The 21,648-nt window shown below is 53.0% G+C and overlaps 1 protein-coding gene across 1 annotated transcript in view; it reads left to right on the top strand.

The window, feature by feature from the left end:
- Positions 1-18,765, top strand: part of LOC149430710 (ena/VASP-like protein) — a 50,192-nt gene extending 31,427 nt beyond the window's left edge. Inside the window, exon 4 of the mRNA XM_089666069.1 lies at positions 18,689-18,765. Within this exon, the coding sequence (XP_089522195.1) occupies positions 18,689-18,765 (77 nt within the window). The remainder of the gene's footprint in view (positions 1-18,688) is intronic.
- Positions 18,766-21,648: the final 2,883 nt, after the last annotated feature.

The following is a 21,648-nucleotide window of genomic DNA, read 5'->3' as shown; positions in this document are numbered from 1 at the left end:
TCCACGCCAAGCTGGTCCTCCATGTCTTTCTGTACAGGACATTGATCTTCCTCCACGCCAAGCTGGTCCTCCATGTCCTTCCTGTACAGGATGCCGGAGTTCCTCCACACCAAGCTGGAATCCATGTCTTTCTGTACAGGATGCCGGAGTTTCTCCACACCAAGCTGGAATCCATGTCTTTCTGTACAGGACACCGGAGTTCCTCCACGCCAAGCTGGTCATCCATGTCTTTCTGTACAGGACACCGGAGTTCCTCCACACCAAGCTGGAATCCATGTCTTTCTGTACAGGACACCGGAGTTCCTCCACGCCAAGCTGGTCATCCATGTCTTTCTGTACAGGACGCCAGAGTTCCTCCACACCAAGCTGGTCATCCATGTCTTTCTGTACAGGACACCGGAGTTCCTCCACGCCAAGCTGGTCATCCATGTCTTTCTGTACAGGACACCGGAGTTCCTCCACACCAAGCTGGAATCCATGTCTTTCTGTACAGGACACCGGAGTTCCTCCACACCATGCTGGTCATCCATGTCTTTCTGTACAGGATGCCGGAGTTCCTCCACACCAAGCTGGAATCCATGTCTTTCTGTACAGGACACCGGAGTTCCTCCACACCAAGCTGGAATCCATGTCTTTCTGTACAGGACACCGGAGTTCCTCCACACCAAGCTGGTCATCCATGTCTTTCTGTACAGGACGCCGGAGTTCCTCCACACCAAGCTGGAATCCATGTCTTTCTGTACAGGACACCGGAGTTCCTCCACACCAAGCTGGTCATCCATGTCTTTCATGTACAGGACACCGGAGTTCCTCCACACCAAGCTGGAATCCATGTCTTTCTGTACAGGATGCCGGAGTTTCTCCACACCAAGCTGGAATCCATGTCTTTCTGTACAGGACACCGGAGTTCCTCCACGCCAAGCTGGTCATCCATGTCTTTCTGTACAGGACACCGGAGTTCCTCCACACCAAGCTGGAATCCATGTCTTTCTGTACAGGACACCGGAGTTCCTCCACGCCAAGCTGGTCATCCATGTCTTTCTGTACAGGACGCCGCAGTTCCTCCACACCAAGCTGGTCATCCATGTCTTTCTGTACAGGATGCCGGAGTTCCTCCACACCAAGCTGGAATCCATGTCTTTCTGTACAGGACACCGGAGTTCCTCCACACCAAGCTGGAATCCATGTCTTTCTGTACAGGACGCCGGAGTTCCTCCACGCCAAGCTGGTCATCCATGTCTTTCTGTACAGGACGCCGGAGTTCCTCCACACCAAGCTGGAATCCATGTCTTTCTGTACAGGACGCCGGAGTTCCTCCACACCAAGCTGGAATCCATGTCTCTGTACAGGACGCCAGAGTTCCTCCACACCAAGCTGGAATCCATGTCTTTCTGTACAGGACGCCGGAGTTCCTCCACACCAAGCTGGAATCCATGTCTTTCTGTACAGGACACCGGAGTTCCTCCACACCATGCTGGTCATCCATGTCTTTCTGTACAGGATGCCGGAGTTCCTCCACACCAAGCTGGAATCCATGTCTTTCTGTACAGGACACCGGAGTTCCTCCACGCCAAGCTGGTCATCCATGTCTTTCTGTACAGGACGCCAGAGTTCCTCCACACCAACCTGGAATCCATGTCTTTCTGTACAGGACGCCGGAGTTCCTCCACACCAAGCTGGAATCCATGTCTTTCTGTACAGGACACCGGAGTTCCTCCACACCAAGCTGGTCATCCATGTCTTTCTGTACAGGACACCGGAGTTCCTCCACACCAAGCTGGTCATCCATGTCTTTCTGTACAGGACGCCGGAGTTCCTCCACACCATGCTGGTCATCCATGTCTTTCTGTACAGGATGCCGGAGTTCCTCCACACCAAGCTGGAATCCATGTCTTTCTGTACAGGACACCGGAGTTCCTCCACACCAAGCTGGAATCCATGTCTTTCTGTACAGGACACCGGAGTTCCTCCACGCCAAGCTGGTCATCCATGTCTTTCTGTACAGGACGCCGCAGTTCCTCCACACCAAGCTGGTCATCCATGTCTTTCTGTACAGGACACCGGAGTTCCTCCACACCAAGCTGGAATCCATGTCTTTCTGTACAGGACACCGGAGTTCCTCCACGCCAAGCTGGTCATCCATGTCTTTCTGTACAGGATGCCAGAGTTCCTCCACACCAAGCTGGAATCCATGTCTTTCTGTACAGGACACCGGAGTTCCTCCACGCCAAGCTGGTCATCCATGTCTTTCTGTACAGGACGCCGGAGTTCCTCCACACCAAGCTGGAATCCATGTCTTTCTGTACAGGACGCCGGAGTTCCTCCACACCAAGCTGGTCATCCATGTCTTTCTGTACAGGACACCGGAGTTCCTCCACACCAAGCTGGTCCTCCATGTCTTTCTGTACAGGACGCCGGAGTTCCTCCACACCAAGCTGGAATCCATGTCTTTCTGTACAGGACGCCGGAGTTCCTCCACACCAAGCTGGAATCCATGTCTTTCTGTACAGGACACCGGAGTTCCTCCACACCATGCTGGTCATCCATGTCTTTCTGTACAGGATGCCGGAGTTCCTCCACACCAAGCTGGAATCCATGTCTTTCTGTACAGGACACCAGAGTTCCTCCACACCAAGCTGGAATCCATGTCTTTCTGTACAGGACGCCGGAGTTCCTCCACACCAAGCTGGTCATCCATGTCTTTCTGTACAGGACACCGGAGTTCCTCCACACCAAGCTGGTCATCCATGTCTTTCTGTACAGGACGCCGGAGTTCCTCCACACCATGCTGGTCATCCATGTCTTTCTGTACAGGATGCCGGAGTTCCTCCACACCAAGCTGGAATCCATGTCTTTCTGTACAGGACACCGGAGTTCCTCCACGCCAAGCTGGTCATCCATGTCTTTCTGTACAGGACGCCGCAGTTCCTCCACACCAAGCTGGTCATCCATGTCTTTCTGTACAGGACACCGGAGTTCCTCCACACCAAGCTGGAATCCATGTCTTTCTGTACAGGACACCGGAGTTCCTCCACGCCAAGCTGGTCATCCATGTCTTTCTGTACAGGATGCCAGAGTTCCTCCACACCAAGCTGGAATCCATGTCTTTCTGTACAGGACACCGGAGTTCCTCCACGCCAAGCTGGTCATCCATGTCTTTCTGTACAGGACGCCGGAGTTCCTCCACACCAAGCTGGAATCCATGTCTTTCTGTACAGGACGCCGGAGTTCCTCCACACCAAGCTGGTCATCCATGTCTTTCTGTACAGGACACCGGAGTTCCTCCACACCAAGCTGGTCCTCCATGTCTTTCTGTACAGGACGCCGGAGTTCCTCCACACCAAGCTGGTCCTCCATGTCTCTGTACAGGACGCCGGAGTTCCTCCACACCAAGCTGGAATCCATGTCTTTCTGTACAGGACGCCAGAGTTCCTCCACACCAAGCTGGAATCCATGTCTTTCTGTACAGGACGCCGGAGTTCCTCCACACCAAGCTGGAATCCATGTCTTTCTGTACAGGACGCCAGAGTTCCTCCACACCAAGCTGGAATCCATGTCTTTCTGTACAGGACGCCGGAGTTCCTCCACACCAAGCTGGAATCCATGTCTCTGTACAGGACGCCGGAGTTCCTCCACACCAAGCTGGAATCCATGTCTTTCTGTACAGGACACCGGAGTTCCTCCACGCCAAGCTGGTCATCCATGTCTTTCTGTACAGGACGCCGGAGTTCCTCCACACCAAGCTGGTCATCCATGTCTTTCTGTACAGGACGCCAGAGTTCCTCCACACCAAGCTGGTCATCCATGTCTTTCTGTACAGGACGCCGGAGTTCCTCCACACCAAGCTGGAATCCATGTCTTTCTGTACAGGACGCCGGAGTTCCTCCACACCAAGCTGGAATCCATGTCTCTGTACAGGACGCCGGAGTTCCTCCACACCAAGCTGGAATCCATGTCTTTCTGTACAGGACGCCGGAGTTCCTCCACACCAAGCTGGTCATCCATGTCTTTCTGTACAGGACACCGGAGTTCCTCCACACCAAGCTGGTCCTCCATGTCTTTCTGTACAGGACGCCGGAGTTCCTCCACACCAAGCTGGAATCCATGTCTTTCTGTACAGGACGCCGGAGTTCCTCCACACCAAGCTGGAATCCATGTCTTTCTGTACAGGACACCGGAGTTCCTCCACACCATGCTGGTCATCCATGTCTTTCTGTACAGGATGCCGGAGTTCCTCCACACCAAGCTGGAATCCATGTCTTTCTGTACAGGACACCAGAGTTCCTCCACACCAAGCTGGAATCCATGTCTTTCTGTACAGGACGCCGGAGTTCCTCCACACCAAGCTGGTCATCCATGTCTTTCTGTACAGGACACCGGAGTTCCTCCACACCAAGCTGGTCATCCATGTCTTTCTGTACAGGACGCCGGAGTTCCTCCACACCATGCTGGTCATCCATGTCTTTCTGTACAGGATGCCGGAGTTCCTCCACACCAAGCTGGAATCCATGTCTTTCTGTACAGGACACCGGAGTTCCTCCACGCCAAGCTGGTCATCCATGTCTTTCTGTACAGGACGCCGCAGTTCCTCCACACCAAGCTGGTCATCCATGTCTTTCTGTACAGGACACCGGAGTTCCTCCACACCAAGCTGGAATCCATGTCTTTCTGTACAGGACACCGGAGTTCCTCCACGCCAAGCTGGTCATCCATGTCTTTCTGTACAGGATGCCAGAGTTCCTCCACACCAAGCTGGAATCCATGTCTTTCTGTACAGGACACCGGAGTTCCTCCACGCCAAGCTGGTCATCCATGTCTTTCTGTACAGGACGCCGGAGTTCCTCCACACCAAGCTGGAATCCATGTCTTTCTGTACAGGACGCCGGAGTTCCTCCACACCAAGCTGGTCATCCATGTCTTTCTGTACAGGACACCGGAGTTCCTCCACACCAAGCTGGTCCTCCATGTCTTTCTGTACAGGACGCCGGAGTTCCTCCACACCAAGCTGGTCCTCCATGTCTCTGTACAGGACGCCGGAGTTCCTCCACACCAAGCTGGAATCCATGTCTTTCTGTACAGGACGCCAGAGTTCCTCCACACCAAGCTGGAATCCATGTCTTTCTGTACAGGACGCCGGAGTTCCTCCACACCAAGCTGGAATCCATGTCTTTCTGTACAGGACGCCAGAGTTCCTCCACACCAAGCTGGAATCCATGTCTTTCTGTACAGGACGCCGGAGTTCCTCCACACCAAGCTGGAATCCATGTCTCTGTACAGGACGCCGGAGTTCCTCCACACCAAGCTGGAATCCATGTCTTTCTGTACAGGACACCGGAGTTCCTCCACGCCAAGCTGGTCATCCATGTCTTTCTGTACAGGACGCCGGAGTTCCTCCACACCAAGCTGGTCATCCATGTCTTTCTGTACAGGACGCCAGAGTTCCTCCACACCAAGCTGGTCATCCATGTCTTTCTGTACAGGACGCCGGAGTTCCTCCACACCAAGCTGGTCCTCCATGTCTCTGTACAGGACACCGGAGTTCCTCCACGCCAAGCTGGTCATCCATGTCTTTCTGTACAGGACGCCAGAGTTCCTCCACGCCAAGCTGGTCATCCATGTCTTTCTGTACAGGACGCCGGAGTTCCTCCACACCAAGCTGGAATCCATGTCTTTCTGTACAGGACGCCGGAGTTCCTCCACACCAAGCTGGAATCCATGTCTCTGTACAGGACGCCGGAGTTCCTCCACACCAAGCTGGAATCCATGTCTTTCTGTACAGGACGCCAGAGTTCCTCCACACCAAGCTGGTCCTCCATGTCTTTATAGAGTTGGCTCCACTCTTCTGGATGGCTTTCCACAATTTGTGGCCATTATGGATGTTCTGATGATGGATGAGAAGACCTGGTTGTGTGCCACCGTTAGTGGACCAGTTCATCTCAGAGGTGCTCTCCTCCTTCCTCTGGTTCCCCCCATAGCAAACCATGTGCTAAGTGGGCTCCTCACCTGGGCTGTGTGCATCCATAGACACACAGAGCACAGCTCCCAGCCTATGACCCCTCTGTGTCTGGTGAGGGCAGGAAGATGGGAAATAGGAGATGGCCATTGTATTCTGAGGGGAGGGAAGAGACAAGCCACTCCCCCTTCATCAGGACTACATGGAAGTTGCACTGGAACATGGGGGTCAGGGGTCTCACCAGTTTGGGGTCTTCATCTCTATTTACACAGCCCAGGATCTGGAGTTTAAATTTCAGAAATCTTTTCGGTCCAATGAGATTTGAAAATGATGGTCATGTGACTGTGGCCAGTGGGTGTGGATGGAGATCTCTGGAATTGTTGGGCGGTTGGGTGTTCACACATTTTTGGCCAATCCTGAACCTCTATCCGCAGGTCAGAGGCAGCCGACAGCAAATCGGATCTGACTTTCTCCTGCCCCATCCCCGTGTTTACAGAACGTTCCTCCATAAAGTCGGAGTCATGGCGGACATTCGATCTGAGGGCGATCCGTCTGGGAAATGGACGGGAGGAGCGCAGCGGAAAGAAAAGCTTTGTAGCGTCTCCGGTGTCACTTTTCCTGAAACGTTAGATTGGAAGTGCGATGAATATCCATTGATCTCCGCCGAGAGCGCCAAAACCACTTTGTATCCCGCCGGCTCCTCCCATCTCCCGTCTGCCGATTTGGTGAAGACAATTCCAGGTCTGGAATCCCGCCGGCTCCTCCCATCTCCCGTCTGCCGATTCGGTGAAGACAATTCCGGGTCTGGAATCCCGCCGGCTCCTACCATCTCCCATCTGCTGATTCGGTGAAGACCATTCCGGGTCTGGAATCCCGCCGGCTCCTCCCATCTCCCGTCTGCCGATTCGGTGAAGACAATTCCAGGTCTGGAATCCCGCCGGCTCCTCCCATCTCCCGTCTGCCGATTCGGTGAAGACAATTCCGGGTCTGGAATCCCGCTTGCTCCTCCCATCTCCCGTCTGCCGATTCGGTGAAGACAATTCCAGGTCTGGAATCCCGCCGGCTCCTCCCATCTCCTGCCTGCCGATTCGGTGAAGACAATTCCGGGTCTTGAATCCCGCCGGCTCCTCCCGCCTGCCGATTCGGTGAAGACAATTCCGGGTCTTGAATCCCGCCGGCTCCTCCCATCTCCCGTCTGCCGATTCGGTGAAGACAATTCCGAGTCTTGAATCCCGCCGGCTCCTCCCATCTCCCGTCTGCCGATTCGGTGAAGACAATTCCAGGTCTGGAATCCCGCCGGCTCCTCCCATCTCCCATCTGCCGATTCGGTGAAGACAATTCCGGGTCTGGAATCCCGCCGGCTCCTCCCATCTCCCGTCTGATATCCCGCCGGTAAAATCCCGATGACTCCGGGAACATCGACTCCAGTCGGCTTTCAGAGAACGTCCTGCAAAGTCGGACATTTTCTTTATACAGAAAAAAGAATTCTGAACCCGAAGCGAACAATTCATTTGTACCCCAGACAGTCATCATTATAGAGGAGATGAGCGGGGGGGGGGATATATTGTGCTGGGGGGATGGGGATGGGGAGAGGGGATTTGTGCTGCGGGAAGGGGATGGGGGGAGGGGATTTGTGCTGGTGGGAGGGGTTGGGGGGGGATTTGTGCTGGAGGAAAGGGGATTGGGGGGATTTGTGCTGGGAGGAAGGGGATGGGGGGGATTTGTGCTGGGAGGAAGGGGATGGAATGGATTTGTGCTGGGGGAAGGGGATGGGGGGAGGGGATTTGTGCTGTGGGAAGGGGATTGGGAGGGATTTGTGCTGGGAGGAAGGGGATGGGAGGGATTTGTGCTGGGGAAAGGGGATGGGGGAGGGGATTTGTGCTGGGGAAAGGGGATGGGGGGAGGGGATTTGTGCTGGGAGGAAGGGGATGGGGGGGGATTTGTGCTGGGGAAAGAAAATTGGGGGAGGGGATTTGTGCTGGGGAAAGGGGATGGGGGAGGGGATTTGTGCTGGGAGGAAGGGGGTTGGGGGGGTGTCAGGAATCCCCGCTGCGACGGGCTCGGCGCAGGCGCAGTGCACTGCCCCGTGTCAGAATGCGGGCACTGAGACCTGGCCGTCCGCGGCGAGGGAGTTCGCGCATGCGCAGTAGGGGCCGCGGCCGCCCGCTGGGCACCAATGGCAGGGCGGGATATTTAAATGGCCCTGAGCTGTCATTCAGTGCCTTCTGGTCTTTCCTTGTACCCTGTATCTGTGAACCTGTTCTAAGTGAGTTGCTGACCCGGATTGTACCCTGACCTTGTTGCCTTCTCCTGCCCTGACCCTTTGCTTTGCCTGACCTCTCTCCTGGATGCCCCCGTTTGGATCTGACCTTCCGTTGCTGACCTGGCGTGTGACCCGACTACTCTCTGCCCGCTGCCTTGTACTGCTCCGTCCCCACTGTTACCGACGCGGCCCGTTTGACCCCGCACTTGCTCAGCCATCCATCCATCCATCCCAACGGGATCACTCCTCACATCAGGCTCTTCCCTGCGGGAGCCCCTGGCGAATACCGCTACCACTGACAGGTGTGCTCAGTAGCCACGACCTGGTCTCGGGGTACTTCAAGTCCATCCCCACCATCAGGGGCTCTGGTGAACACGTACCCTGGGGCTTAGATACCGTGCGCTGGGGATGCCTGGCCAGTGGAGTGCTAGTGGTACCGCCTGGTGGTCCCTTACAGGGGGATTTGTGCTGGGGGGAGGGGATTTGTGCTGGGGAAAGGGGATGGGGGAGGGGATTTGTGCTGGGAGGAAGGGGGTTGGGGGGGATTTGTGCTGGGGGAAGGGGATTGGGGGGGGATTTGTGCTGGGAGGAAGGGAATGGGGGGAGGGGATTTGTGCTGGGAGGAAGGGAATGGGGGGAGGGAATTTGTGCTGGGGAAAGGGGATGGGGGGGATTTGTGCTGGGGAAAGGGGATGTACTTTGGGACAATTCCCAGGTTGTGTTTATTTGTTGTTTATAATCAAGCCACACCCACTATTTAGCATAATTTGACACGCCCATTTTTCGCCCCACGATGTCTCCCTACAGTGGCTCTGCAGGGGTGTATTTAGGTTTGGTGCTGCCCTAGGCAACACAAAATTGGCCCCCACCATTGACCAATAACACCCCAGCCCCCCCCCACCCAGAGAGCCTTCTACTACCACCCCCCCCCCTACACTGGCACCCCCCCCCCCCAGGAAGAGAGAAGGCATTTACATCCCCGGGAAGAAGAGTCAGCTCTGCATTCACCATCAAGCAGCCCCCAGCCTCTCAGATCCCACCTGGTCCCCGTGCTGTGCGTGTCCCTTCTTCCTTTCCTTCTTTTGCCCCCCCCCTGAAAAATGCTGCCCTAGGCAAGTGCCTTGTGGTAAATACACCCCCCCCCCCCCCCCCCCCCCCCGTCTCTGATTGTCAAGTTCAAAGGTCGGGAGTTATGCCAACCGGTGACTGGAAGGGCCAGAACAAGAACCTTCTGGCAGGATCACCAGGAATCATTCTACCGGAGGGCTCATTGTCGGTGTCACCGGGGTTGGGGGTGCTCAGCATAGATCGGGAGGGGCGGGGCACTGGTCTTTCCCCCAGACCGCCACGGGGCACTGGTCTTTCCCCCAGACCGCCACGGGGCACTGGTCTTTCCCCCAGACCGCCGCGGGGCACTGGTCTTTCCCCAGACTGCCGCGGGGCACTGGTCTTTCCCCAGACTGCCGCGGGGCACTGGTCTTTCCCCCAGACTGCCGCGGGGCACTGGTCTTTCCCCCAGACTGCTGCGGGGCACTGGTCTTTCCCCCAGACTGCCGCGGGGCACTGGTCTTTCCCCCAGACTGCCGCGGGGCACTGGTCTTTCCCCCAGACTGCCGCGGGGCACTGGTCTTTCCCCCAGACTGCTGCGGGGCACTGGTCTTTCCCCCAGACTGCTGCGGGGCACTGGTCTTTCCCCCAGACTGCTGCGGGGCACTGGTCTTTCCCCCAGACTGCTGCGGGGCACTGGTCTTTCCCCCAGACTGCTGCGGGGCACTGGTCTTTCCCCCAGACTGCTGCGGGGCACTGGTCTTTCCCCCAGACTGCTGCGGGGCACTGGTCTTTCCCCCAGACCGCCGCGGTTTGTGTTTTGGCTGTGTGATTGATCCTTTCATTGTATGTACACGTTGGGCTCGTTCACACGTGACTGTTTTTCTACCTCTTGCCAGATGCCCCTCTAGCGTTTGACAAGCGTTGGTCCGGCGTTTGCGGAGCATTTTTAACGCTCCGCAAATGCCGCATGCGCGGTTTAGCGGCGGTTGCTAGGCGTTTGCTAAGTGTTAAAACGCCCCACAAACGCCTATAATGAAGTTTGAATGGTGTTAACGCTCCGCAAACGCCCCGCAACCGCGTCGCAACCGCACCGCAAATGTCGGCCGGGCACCATAGACTAGAATAGGAGGCTTCAACTCCTCCTGACTCAACCAGAGGCGTCCGGTTTGCCGCAATGCTAACACTCCCATTTGAACAGCACCATGTGCTGCAATGTGCAGAACTTTCCCAGGCGTTTGGGAAACGGTAAAAACGCTTCCCAAACGCCTGTCTGCCGCCTGCTAACAACGCCAGTGTGAACGTAGCTGTAAGATGGCGGATTTCCTGTTTTTATATATACTGCAGCCTGACATCACATATCTCCTACGTCACATGCACCGCGTTCCAAATTATTCTGCAGATTCTATTTAAGTGTCACAAAGATCTGTTTTTCAGTGTAACTCATGGATGGCATTGTGTGTCAGGGCTCTTTTGATCACTGAAAACAATCTGGGACACCTGTGATCATTAGATTGGCCGGAGAGCCCAATTTCAGGACAAACTCCTAAAGGACGGCGTTCCCCATTATTAAGCAGAGCGCCATTTTCCCACAATATGGGGAGGAAAAAGGATCTCTCTGCTGCCGAAAAGAGTGGAATAGTTCGATGCCTTGGACGAGGGATGAAAACATTCGATATTTCAGGAAAACGTAAGCGTGATCATCGCACTATGAAGAGATTTGTGGCGGATTCAGAGCACAGACGGGTTGGTGCAGATAAAGGCACATTGAGGAAGATTTCTGCCAGATCCAGGCATTGGATCCAGAGAGCAGCTGCTAAAATCCCATTACAGAGCAGCAATCAGATATTTGAAGCTTCTGGTGCCTCTGGAGTCCCACGGACATCAAGGTGTAGAGTCCTCCAGAGTCCTGCAACTGTGCAGAAACCTTCTATTCGGCCACCACTAACCAATGCTCACAAGCAGAAACGGCTGCATTGGGCAGAGAAATACATGAAGACTCATTTTCAAACAGTCCTGTTCACTGAAGAGTGCCATGCAACCCTGGATGGTCCAGATGGATGGAGTAGTGGATGGTTGGTGGACGGCCACCCTGTTCCAACAAGGCTGCGACGTCAGCAAGGTGGTGGTGGAGTCATGTTTTGGGCCGGAATCATGGGAACAGAGCTGGTCGGCCCCTTTAGGGTCCCCGAAGGTGTAAAGATGACCTCTGCAAAGTATGTGGAGTTTATGACTGACCACTCTCTTCCCTGGTACAGAAGGAAGAACTATGCTTTCCGTAATAAAATCATCTTCATGCATGACAATGCACCATCTCATGCTGCAAAGAATACCTCCGCATCAATGGCTGCTATGGGGATAAAAGGAGAGAAAGTCATGGTGTGGCCCCCATCCTCCCCCGACCTCCATCCTATGGAGAACCTTTGGAGACAGTCATGGTGTGGCCTCCATCCTCCCCTGACCTCAATCCTATGGAGAACCTTTGGAGAAAGTCATGGTGTGGCCTCCATCCTCCCCTGACCTCAATCCTATAGAGAACCTTTAGAGAAAGTCATGGTGTGGCCTCCATCCTCCCCTGACCTCAATCCTATTGAGAATCTTTGGAGCATCCTCAAGCAAAAGATCTATGAGGGTGGGAGGCAGTTTACATCCAAACAGCAGCTCTGGGAGGCGATTCTGACATCTTGCCAACAAATTCCAGCAGAAACTGTCCAAAAACTGCCAAGTTGAATGGATGCCAGACTTGTGATCTGCTATCAGATAAGGGATCCTATGTTACAATGTAACGTGACGCTTCAAATGGTTACAAAGTTACAATGTTGGCAAAAGTTGGATTGAAATAGCTTTTGATTTCAGTAAATTTGCTGCAAACACAACAAATGACAATTTTCAGTTCTTTGCAACCTAGAAAGTGTTTGGAAACTTCCTGTGCGGAATAATCCGGAACACAAATCCTGTTATCATTAGGAGGTTTGTTCAATAAAATGTGAATTGTCCTCTTCTAGTTGTCACCTGAGAATTCTGCCGACTTATTTACATCAATTATTGGGGGAAATGAGGAAATATCATCTGCAGAATCATCGGGAACACGGAGTATACGGCACACGAGGAGTATACTGTATACCTCATGTATCTCCTGTATACCTCGTGTATCTCCTGTATACCTCATGTATCTCCTGTATACCTCATGTATCTCCTGTATACCTCGTGTATCTCCTGTATACCTCGTGTATCTCCTGTATACCTCGTGTATCTCCCGTATACCTCGTGTATCTCCTGTATACCTCGTGTATCTCCTGTATACCTCATGTATCTCCTGTATCCTGTATACCTCGTGTATCTCCTGTATACCTCGTGTATCTCCTGTATACCTCGTGTATCTCCTGTATACCTCATGTATCTCCTGTATCCTGTATACCTCGTGTATCTCCTGTATACCTCGTGTATCTCCTGTATACCTCATGTATCTCCTGTATCCTGTATACCTCGTGTATCTCCTGTATACCTCGTGTATCTCCTGTATACCTCGTGTATCTCCTGTATACCTCATGTATCTCCTGTATCCTGTATACCTCGTGTATCTCCTGTATACCTCGTGTATCTCCTGTATACCTCGTGTATCTCCTGTATCCTGTATACCTCTTGTATCTCCTGTATACCTCGTGTATCTCCTGTATCCTGTATACCTCTTGTATCTCCTGTATACCTCGTGTATCTCCTGTATCCTGTATACCTCGTGTATCTCCTGTATCCTGTATACCTCGTGTATCTCCTGTATACCTCATGTATCTCCTGTATACCTCGTGTATCTCCTGTATACCTCGTGTATCTCCTGTATCCTGTATACCTCGTGTATCTCCCGTATACCTCGGTGTATCTCCTGTATACCTCGTGTATCTCCTGTATCCTGTATACCTCGTGTATCTCCCGTATACTGTATACCTCGTGTATCTCCCGTATACCTCGTGTATCTCCTGTATACTGTATACCTCGTGTATCTCCCGTATACCTCGTGTATCTCCCGTATACCTCGTGTATCTCCCGTATCCTGTATACCTCGTGTATCTCCCGTATACCTCGTGTATCTCCCGTATACCTCGTGTATCTCCCGTATACCTCGTGTATCTCCTGTATCCTGTATACCTCGTGTATCTCCTGTATACCTCGTGTATCTCCTGTATACCTCATGTATCTCCCGTATACCTCGTGTATCTCCCGTATACCTCGTGTATCTCCCGTATACCTCGTGTATCTCCCGTATACCTCGTGTATCTCGGTGTCCATGAGGAAGATATATGGTGGAGGGTGACAGGTGATCATTGTTAGAATTCAGGAGGGGAGATCTGAATTCGGGAAGTCGATGGGTTCTCCCGCTGTCAGCGATCTGCGCGTTCTTCTTGCAGCGCCCTGCGGGGAGCTGAGTATTATAGAGGGATCTATGGAGGACGGGAGCCGAGGCAAAGTGTCTGGGCAATACCTGAGACTCACCAGACCAGGGGGCCCTGTCCTGGGTGGGGGCCCTGTCCTGGGTGGGGGCCCTGTCCTGGGTGAGGGCCCTGTCCTGGGTGAGGGTCCTGTCCTGTGTGGGGGTCCTGTCCTGGGTGGGGGCCCTGTCCTGGGTGAGGGTCCTGTCCTGTGTGGGGGTCCTGTCCTGGGAGGGGGCCCTGTCCTGGGTGAGGGCCCTGTCCTGGGTGGGGTCCTGTCCTGGGTGAGGGTCCTGTCCTGGGTGGGGGCCCTGTCCTGGGTGAGGGTCCTGTCCTGGGTGAGGGTCCTGTCCTTGGTGAGGGTCCTGTCCTGGGTGGGGGCCCTGTCCTGGGTGGGGGCCCTGTCCTGGGTGAGGGTCCTGTCCTTGGTGAGGGTCCTGTCCTGGGTGGGGGCCCTGTCCTGGGTGGGGGCCCTGTCCTGGGTGGGGGCCCTGTCCTGGGTGAGGGTCCTGTCCTGGGTGGGGGCCCTGTCCTGGGTGGTGGCCCTGTCCTGGGTGGTGGCCCTGTCCTGAGTGGTGGCCCTGTCCTGTGTGTGGCCCCTGTTCTGGGTGGGGGGTCCCTGTCCTGTGTGGGGTCCCTGTCCTGTGTGGGGGTCCTGTTCTGGGTGGGAGCCCTGTCCTGGGTGGAGGGCCTGTCCTGGGTGGGGGGGTCCCTGTCTTGGGAGTGGGTCCTGTCCTGGGTGGGGTCCCTGTCCTGGGTGGGGGCCTTGTCCTGGGTGGGGGGGTCCCTGTCTTGGGTGGGAGCCCTGTCCTGGGTGGAGGGCCTGTCCTGGGTGGGGGGGTCCCTGTCTTGGGAGTGGGTCCTGTCCTGGGTGGGGTCCCTGTCCTGGGTGGGGTCCTGTCCTGGGTGGGGTCCCTGTCCTGGGTGGGGGCCTTGTCCTGGGTGGGCGTCCTGTCCACTTTTTATATTCTGGTTCTCTTATCATCGGGTTTTGTACAATATCCTGTATGAAGGGTCATTCCTCATAAGCCCCCCCCCCCCTCCCCTCCCCTCCCCCCCACAAGGCCCCCCTCCCCCTGTAATGGATACATAATGGTCACAAATGATCATTCGAATAATTCCAGCGCCAGGTGTTGGATGGCCCGGTGGGGTGGGGGGAGGGGGGGACCATTCACGGGGGAGCTCCCTCCTGGGCTGTAGTGAAGGATTCGGTTACTCGCCTGCTTGTGTCCTGTAGATGAGGATTGTCCCGGCCCCCATAGTATGGCCAGCAGAGAGTGGATCGTTCGTTGCTTCTGTCTGTGCCACTGGGACTGCCTGCTTCTGTGCCGGATGTCTTGTAGGTGATCGATCGATCGTCTTCTCTACATACGATGGGCCAATATCCTTCACTGGTCACCCGGGGGGTCCGGAGTCTCGTGACGGCGCTCGGGGGTCTCTCGGAGTTTGTCGGTTCGGATCCTCTCAGGATTGGGTTGTTCGATGTATTTTGGTGTTGGTGGATCGGATCGCATTTCACCATCTGTGGTGATCGGCCGACTTTTATTCCAGGAGATTCGGGCGCTCCGGATTGTTACTTTGTATCCAGAATGTTCTCCGAAGTGTCATATAGACTGAGAATCCGATCGATGAGGAACAATCCGGAATGTTTCTGATGATCGATCGTCCGACTTTATCATTTATTCTGATTATTGATCGGAGATCTGTGGGTGGGATTATTGATCAGGGATCTATTGGTGGGATTATTGATCAGGGATCTATTGGTGGGATTATTGATCGGAGATCTGTGGGTGGGATTATTGATCAGGAATCTATTGGTGGGATTATTGATCGGAGATCTGTGGGTAGGATTATTGATCGGAGATCTGTGGGTGGGATTATTGATCAGGGATCTATTGGTGGGATTATTGATCAGGAATCTATTGGTGGGATTATTGATTGGAGATCTATTGGTGGGATTATTGATCAGGGATCTATTGGTGGGATTATTGATCAGGGATCTATTGGTGGGATTATTGATTGGAGATCTATTGGTGGGATTATTGATCGGAGATCTATTGGTGGGATTATTGATTGGAGATCTATTGGTGGGATTATTGATCAGGGATCTATTGGTGGGATTATTGATCAGGGATCTATTGGTGGGATTATTGATTGGAGATCTATTGGTGGGATTATTGATCAGGGATCTATTGGTGGGATTATTGATCAGGGATCTATTGGTGGGATTATTGATCGGAGATCTATTGGTGGGATTATTGATCAGGGATCTATTGGTGGGATTATTGATCGGAGATCTATTGGTGGGATTATTGATCAGAGATCTATTGGTGGGATTATTGATCAGGGATCTATTGGTGGGATTATTGATCGGAGATCTGTGGGTGGGATTATTGATCGGAGATCTGTGGGTGGGATTATTGATCGGAGATCTGTGGGTGGGATTATTGATCGGAGATCTGTGGGTGGGATTATTGATCAGAGATCTGTGGGTGGGATTATTGATCGGGGATCTATTGGTGGGATTATTGATCGGAGATCTGTGGGTGGGATTATTGATCAGAGATCTGTGGGTGGGATTATTGATTGGAGATCTGTGGGTGGGATTATTGATCAGGGATCTATTGGTGGGATTATTGATTGGAGATCTATTGGTGGGATTATTGATCAGGGATCTATTGGTGGGATTATTGATCAGGGATCTATTGGTGGGATTATTGATCGGAGATCTGTGGGTGGGATTATTGATTGGAGATCTGTGGGTGGGATTATTGATCGGAGATCTGTGGGTAGGATTATTGATCAGAGATCTGTGGGTGGGATTATTGATCAGGGATCTATTGGTGGGATTATTGATCAGGGATCTATTGGTGGGATTATTGATCGGAGATCTGTGGGTGGGATTATTGATCGGAGATCTGTGGGTGGGATTATTGATCGGAGATCTGTGGGTAGGATTATTGATCGGAGATCTGTGGGTGGGATTATTGATCAGGGATCTATTGGTGGGATTATTGATCAGGAATCTATTGGTGGGATTATTGATTGGAGATCTATTGGTGGGATTATTGATCAGGGATCTATTGGTGGGATTATTGATCAGGGATCTATTGGTGGGATTATTGATCGGAGATCTATTGGTGGGATTATTGATCAGGGATCTATTGGTGGGATTATTGATCGGAGATCTATTGGTGGGATTATTGATCAGAGATCTATTGGTGGGATTATTGATCAGGGATCTATTGGTGGGATTATTGATCGGAGATCTGTGGGTGGGATTATTGATCGGAGATCTGTGGGTGGGATTATTGATCGGAGATCTGTGGGTGGGATTATTGATCGGAGATCTGTGGGTGGGATTATTGATCAGAGATCTGTGGGTGGGATTATTGATCGGGGATCTATTGGTGGGATTATTGATCGGAGATCTGTGGGTGGGATTATTGATCAGAGATCTGTGGGTGGGATTATTGATTGGAGATCTGTGGGTGGGATTATTGATCAGGGATCTATTGGTGGGATTATTGATTGGAGATCTATTGGTGGGATTATTGATCAGGGATCTATTGGTGGGATTATTGATCAGGGATCTATTGGTGGGATTATTGATCGGAGATCTGTGGGTGGGATTATTGATTGGAGATCTGTGGGTGGGATTATTGATCGGAGATCTGTGGGTAGGATTATTGATCAGAGATCTGTGGGTGGGATTATTGATCAGGGATCTATTGGTGGGATTATTGATCAGGGATCTATTGGTGGGATTATTGATCGGAGATCTGTGGGTGGGATTATTGATCGGAGATCTGTGGGTGGGATTATTGATCGGAGATCTGTGGGTAGGATTATTGATCGGAGATCTGTGGGTGGGATTATTGATCAGGGATCTATTGGTGGGATTATTGATCAGGAATCTATTGGTGGGATTATTGATTGGAGATCTATTGGTGGGATTATTGATCAGGGATCTATTGGTGGGATTATTGATCAGGGATCTATTGGTGGGATTATTGATCGGAGATCTGTGGGTGGGATTATTGATCGGAGATCTGTGGGTGGGATTATTGATCGGAGATCTGTGGGTAGGATTATTGATCGGAGATCTGTGGGTGGGATTATTGATCGGAGATCTGTGGGTGGGATTATTTGGTGTATATATACTGTATATATGGGTCTTTTTATTTTTTGTCCTCTTATCAGCCAATCAGAATTCAGAGCGGCTTTATTCTATTATTGTATTTTGTGAGATTTTCATATTTCCGTGAGAAGAAATGTTATATATTACGTGATATAGGAGGTGATGGAGTTCAGTACGGACCGGAGATTTGCTCCATCTATGGGCAGGCTGGTTGTATTGAGGACGATCCATCAATCGATCAACTTCACTACAGGCAGCCTGTCGGATATTCTGCCCACAATTACTGGCAGAGGCCATAGCCGCCAGCAACCATCATTGTGTTCTGCCAGCAGGGAAGTCTCCCCACCGGCAAAACACAAAAGTGCTGCGGGAGGGATTCCTCCATTAACACTGACTGTATTGATGAGGAATCGATTGATTTTCTTTCCTTTCATCGTGGTTGCAGGAATGAAAATCACATCATCTATGGCCTACTGTACAGAGAAGATACATGAAGCTGATGCTTCCAAATGTGGCCCCTGGGCACTCAGGCGTCACCTCTGGGCTAAGGGCTCCCCCCGGTGTCAGGGAGCCATCTCAATGCATCAATTATCTCTGGGAAAGATTAAGAGGGAAATAAAAGTGTTAGTGTTAGGAATTAGTGTTGGGGTGTCAGGGTTATATATTAGTGTTGGGGTGTCAGGGTTAGGTATTAGTGTTGGGGGTTAGTGTTGGGGTGTCAGGGTTAGGTATTAGTGTTGGGGGTTAGTGTTGGGGTGTCAGGGTCCTATGCTCAGCTTTTTCTTCACTGTGAAGTCTTCTGTCTGGTAAATGGGATGTAAAACTTCCTCTTCATCTGGAATTCCTTTCTTCCTCTTCAGGTCCTGCAGCTCAACGCCAAGCCCCCAGCATCCAGAATGGACCCTCGCCGGATGAAATGGAAATACAGAGGAGGTGAGCTCCACCGGGCCCTCGGGGGCCATTGGAAAGCCGATTTACACTTTAATTTTAAATCAGAAAAATACATTCCAGACCGATAGAACATCGTTTGTGCAAAGTCTTCCCCTTCCCTGGTCATTAGTCTGCATGGAAGAAGTGGGTCTCTCCTCTGACCTCTGAAATCCTCTCCTCCCTCTCCCCTCTCCTCTTTCCTCCTCTCCTCTCTCTCCCCTCTCTCTCCTCTCCTCTCTCTCCACTCTCCTCTCCCCTCTCTGTCCTCTCTGTCCTCTCTCCTCCCTCTCTCTCCCCTCTCTCCCCCCTCTCTCCCCCCTGTCTCTCCTCTCTTCCCCCCTCTCTCCCCCCTTTCTCTCCTCTCCTCCCCCCTCTCTCCTCTCCTCCCTCTCTCCTCCCCTCTCCTCTCTCTCTCCTCTCCCCTCTCTCTTCTCTCTGTCCTCTCTCCTCCCTCTCTCCTCTCCTCTCCTCTCTGTCCTCTCTCTCCTCTCTGTCCTCTCTCTCCTCTCTCTCCTCTCTGTCCTCTCTCTCCTCTCTCTCTCTCTGTCCTCTCTGTCCTCTCCTCTCCTCTCTGTCTCTCTCCTCTCCTCTCCTCTCTCTCCTCTCCTTTCTGTCCTCTCTCTCCTCTCCTCCCTCTCTCTCCTCCCCTCTCTCTCCCCTCCCTCCCCTCCTCTCTCCCCTCTCCTCTCTCTCCTCTCCCCTCTCCTCTCTCTCCTCTCCTCTCTCTCCTCTCTCTCTCCTCTCCTCTCTCTCCTCTCTCTCCTCTCCTCTCCTCTCCTCTCTCTCCCCTCCTCTCTCTCCTCTCCTCTCTCCCCTCTCTCTCTCCTCCCCTTTCTCTCCTCTCCTCTCTCCCCCCCCCCTCTCTCTCTCCTCTCCTCTCTCTCCTCTCCCTCTCTCTCCTCTCCTCTCTCTCCTCTCCTCTCTCTCCCCTCCTCTCTCTCCTCTCCTCTCTCTCCCCTCCTCTCTCCTCTCCTTTCTCCCCCCCTCTCTCTCTCCTCTTCTCTCTCTCCTCTCCTCTCTCTCCTCTCCTCTTTTCTCTCTCCCCTCTCTCTCTCCTCTTTTCTCTCTCCCCCCTCTCTCTCCTCTTTTCTCTCTCCCCCCTCTCTCTCCTCTCCTCTCTCTCCTCTCCTCTCTCTCCTCTCCTCTCTCTCCCCTCTCTCTCCTCTCTCCCCCCTCTCTCTCCTCTCCTCTTTTCTCTCTCCCCCTCTCTCTCCTCTCTCTCCTCTCCCTCCTCTCCCTCCTCTCTCTCCTCTCTCTCCTCTCTCTCCTCTCTCTCCTCTCCTCTTTTCTCTCTCCCCTCTCTCTCTCCTCTTTTCTCTCTCCCCCTCTCTCTCCTCTCCTCTCTCTCCTCTCCTCTCTCTCCCCTCTCTCTTTCCTTTCTCTCCCTTCTCTCTCCTCCCCTCTCTCCCCTCTCTCTCTCCCCTCTCTCCTCTCTCTCCCCTCTCTCTCCCTTCTCTCTCCTCTCCTCTCTCCTCTCTCCTCTCTCCCCCCTCTCTCTCCTCTCTCCTCTCCTCTCTCCGGCAGAGGAGTGTCAATAAGGGGTTAATCTCCGGAAGCCGTTGTCTGCTCTGCGCGGTTCACCTCTTCCTTCCTGACGCACATTACTGCTCTCAGCACCTTTCCGCTGAATTACCTGACTGCATGTGAAGAGGACCTGTCCCCGCCCACTGCGCTGCATCTCTCCCATCCCGGACAGGGAACTTCTTTTCTCCTTTTATCACTTTTATAAACCATTTGAACACATTTTGTTGTATCTGTAATAAATGTAAAAGATCCTGCCAGAAATCCGGAGCGGTCCCGAGTATTCCAATCCCCAGCAGTGTTGTCAGGAAATGTGCCGAGTAATGCAGCGCTGCAAACAGGTCTTCCCTGTCCCGAGGTGACAACGCTGCAAACAGGTCTTCCCTGTCCCGAGGTGACAACGCTGCAAACAGCTCTTCCCTGTCCCAAGGTGACAACGCTGCAAACAGCTCTTCCCTGTCCCGAGGTGACAACGCTGCAAACAGCTCTTCCCTGTCCCGAGGTGACAATGCTGCAAACAGCTCTTCCCTGTCCCGAGGTGACAATGCTGCAAACAGGTCTTCCCTGTCCCGAGGTGACAACGCTGCAAACAGGTCTTCCCTGTCCCGAGGTGACAATGCTGGCAAACAGGTCTTCCCTGTCCCAAGGTGACAACGCTGCAAACAGGTCTTCCCTGTCCCAAGGTGACAACGCTGCAAACAGCTCTTCCCTGTCCCGAGGTGACAACGCTGCAAACAGGTCTTCCCTGTCCCGAGGTGACAACGCTGCTCCTCCTGAACAGTGAATGTTTTCACCCGAAGACAGGAAGTCTGTTACTGGCAGGATCTCCAGGTAAGATTAAAGGAGAAAACTAATGCAGCCAACACATGCAAGGATCTAATTAATCTTCCATGTATGACATTGTTGTTCTTGCATACAATCTGTGACCTTTATTGGCCTAAAGATCTGAACTCCAGGAATTACACAGAAACACCCTTTCAGCATATCCGTATCCCTCGCTCTGCATCCCTCGCTCTGCATCCCTCATTCCGTATCCCTCGCTCTGCATCCCTCATCCCTCATTCCATATCCCTCGCTCTACATCCCTCATTCCGTATCCCTCGCTCTGCATCCCTCATTCCGTATCCCTCGCTCTGCATCCCTCATTCCGTATCCCTCGCTCTGCATCCCTCATTCCGTATCCCTCGCTCTGCATCCCTCATTCCGTATCCCTCGCTCTGCATCCTTCATTCCGCATCCCTCGCTCTGCATCCCTCATTCCGTATCCCTCGCTCTGCATCCTTCATTCCACATCCCTCGCTCTGCATCCCTTGCTCTGCATCCCTCATCCCTCATTCCGTATCCCTCACTCTACATCCCTCATTCCATA

This window comes from Staurois parvus, unplaced genomic scaffold, assembly GCF_062004578.1.
Source record: "Staurois parvus isolate SC_StPar_1 unplaced genomic scaffold, SC_StPar_1.0 ptg002509l, whole genome shotgun sequence".
Classification (NCBI taxonomy): Eukaryota; Metazoa; Chordata; class Amphibia; order Anura; family Ranidae; genus Staurois; species Staurois parvus.
This window is presented reverse-complemented; position numbering and strand designations above follow the sequence as displayed.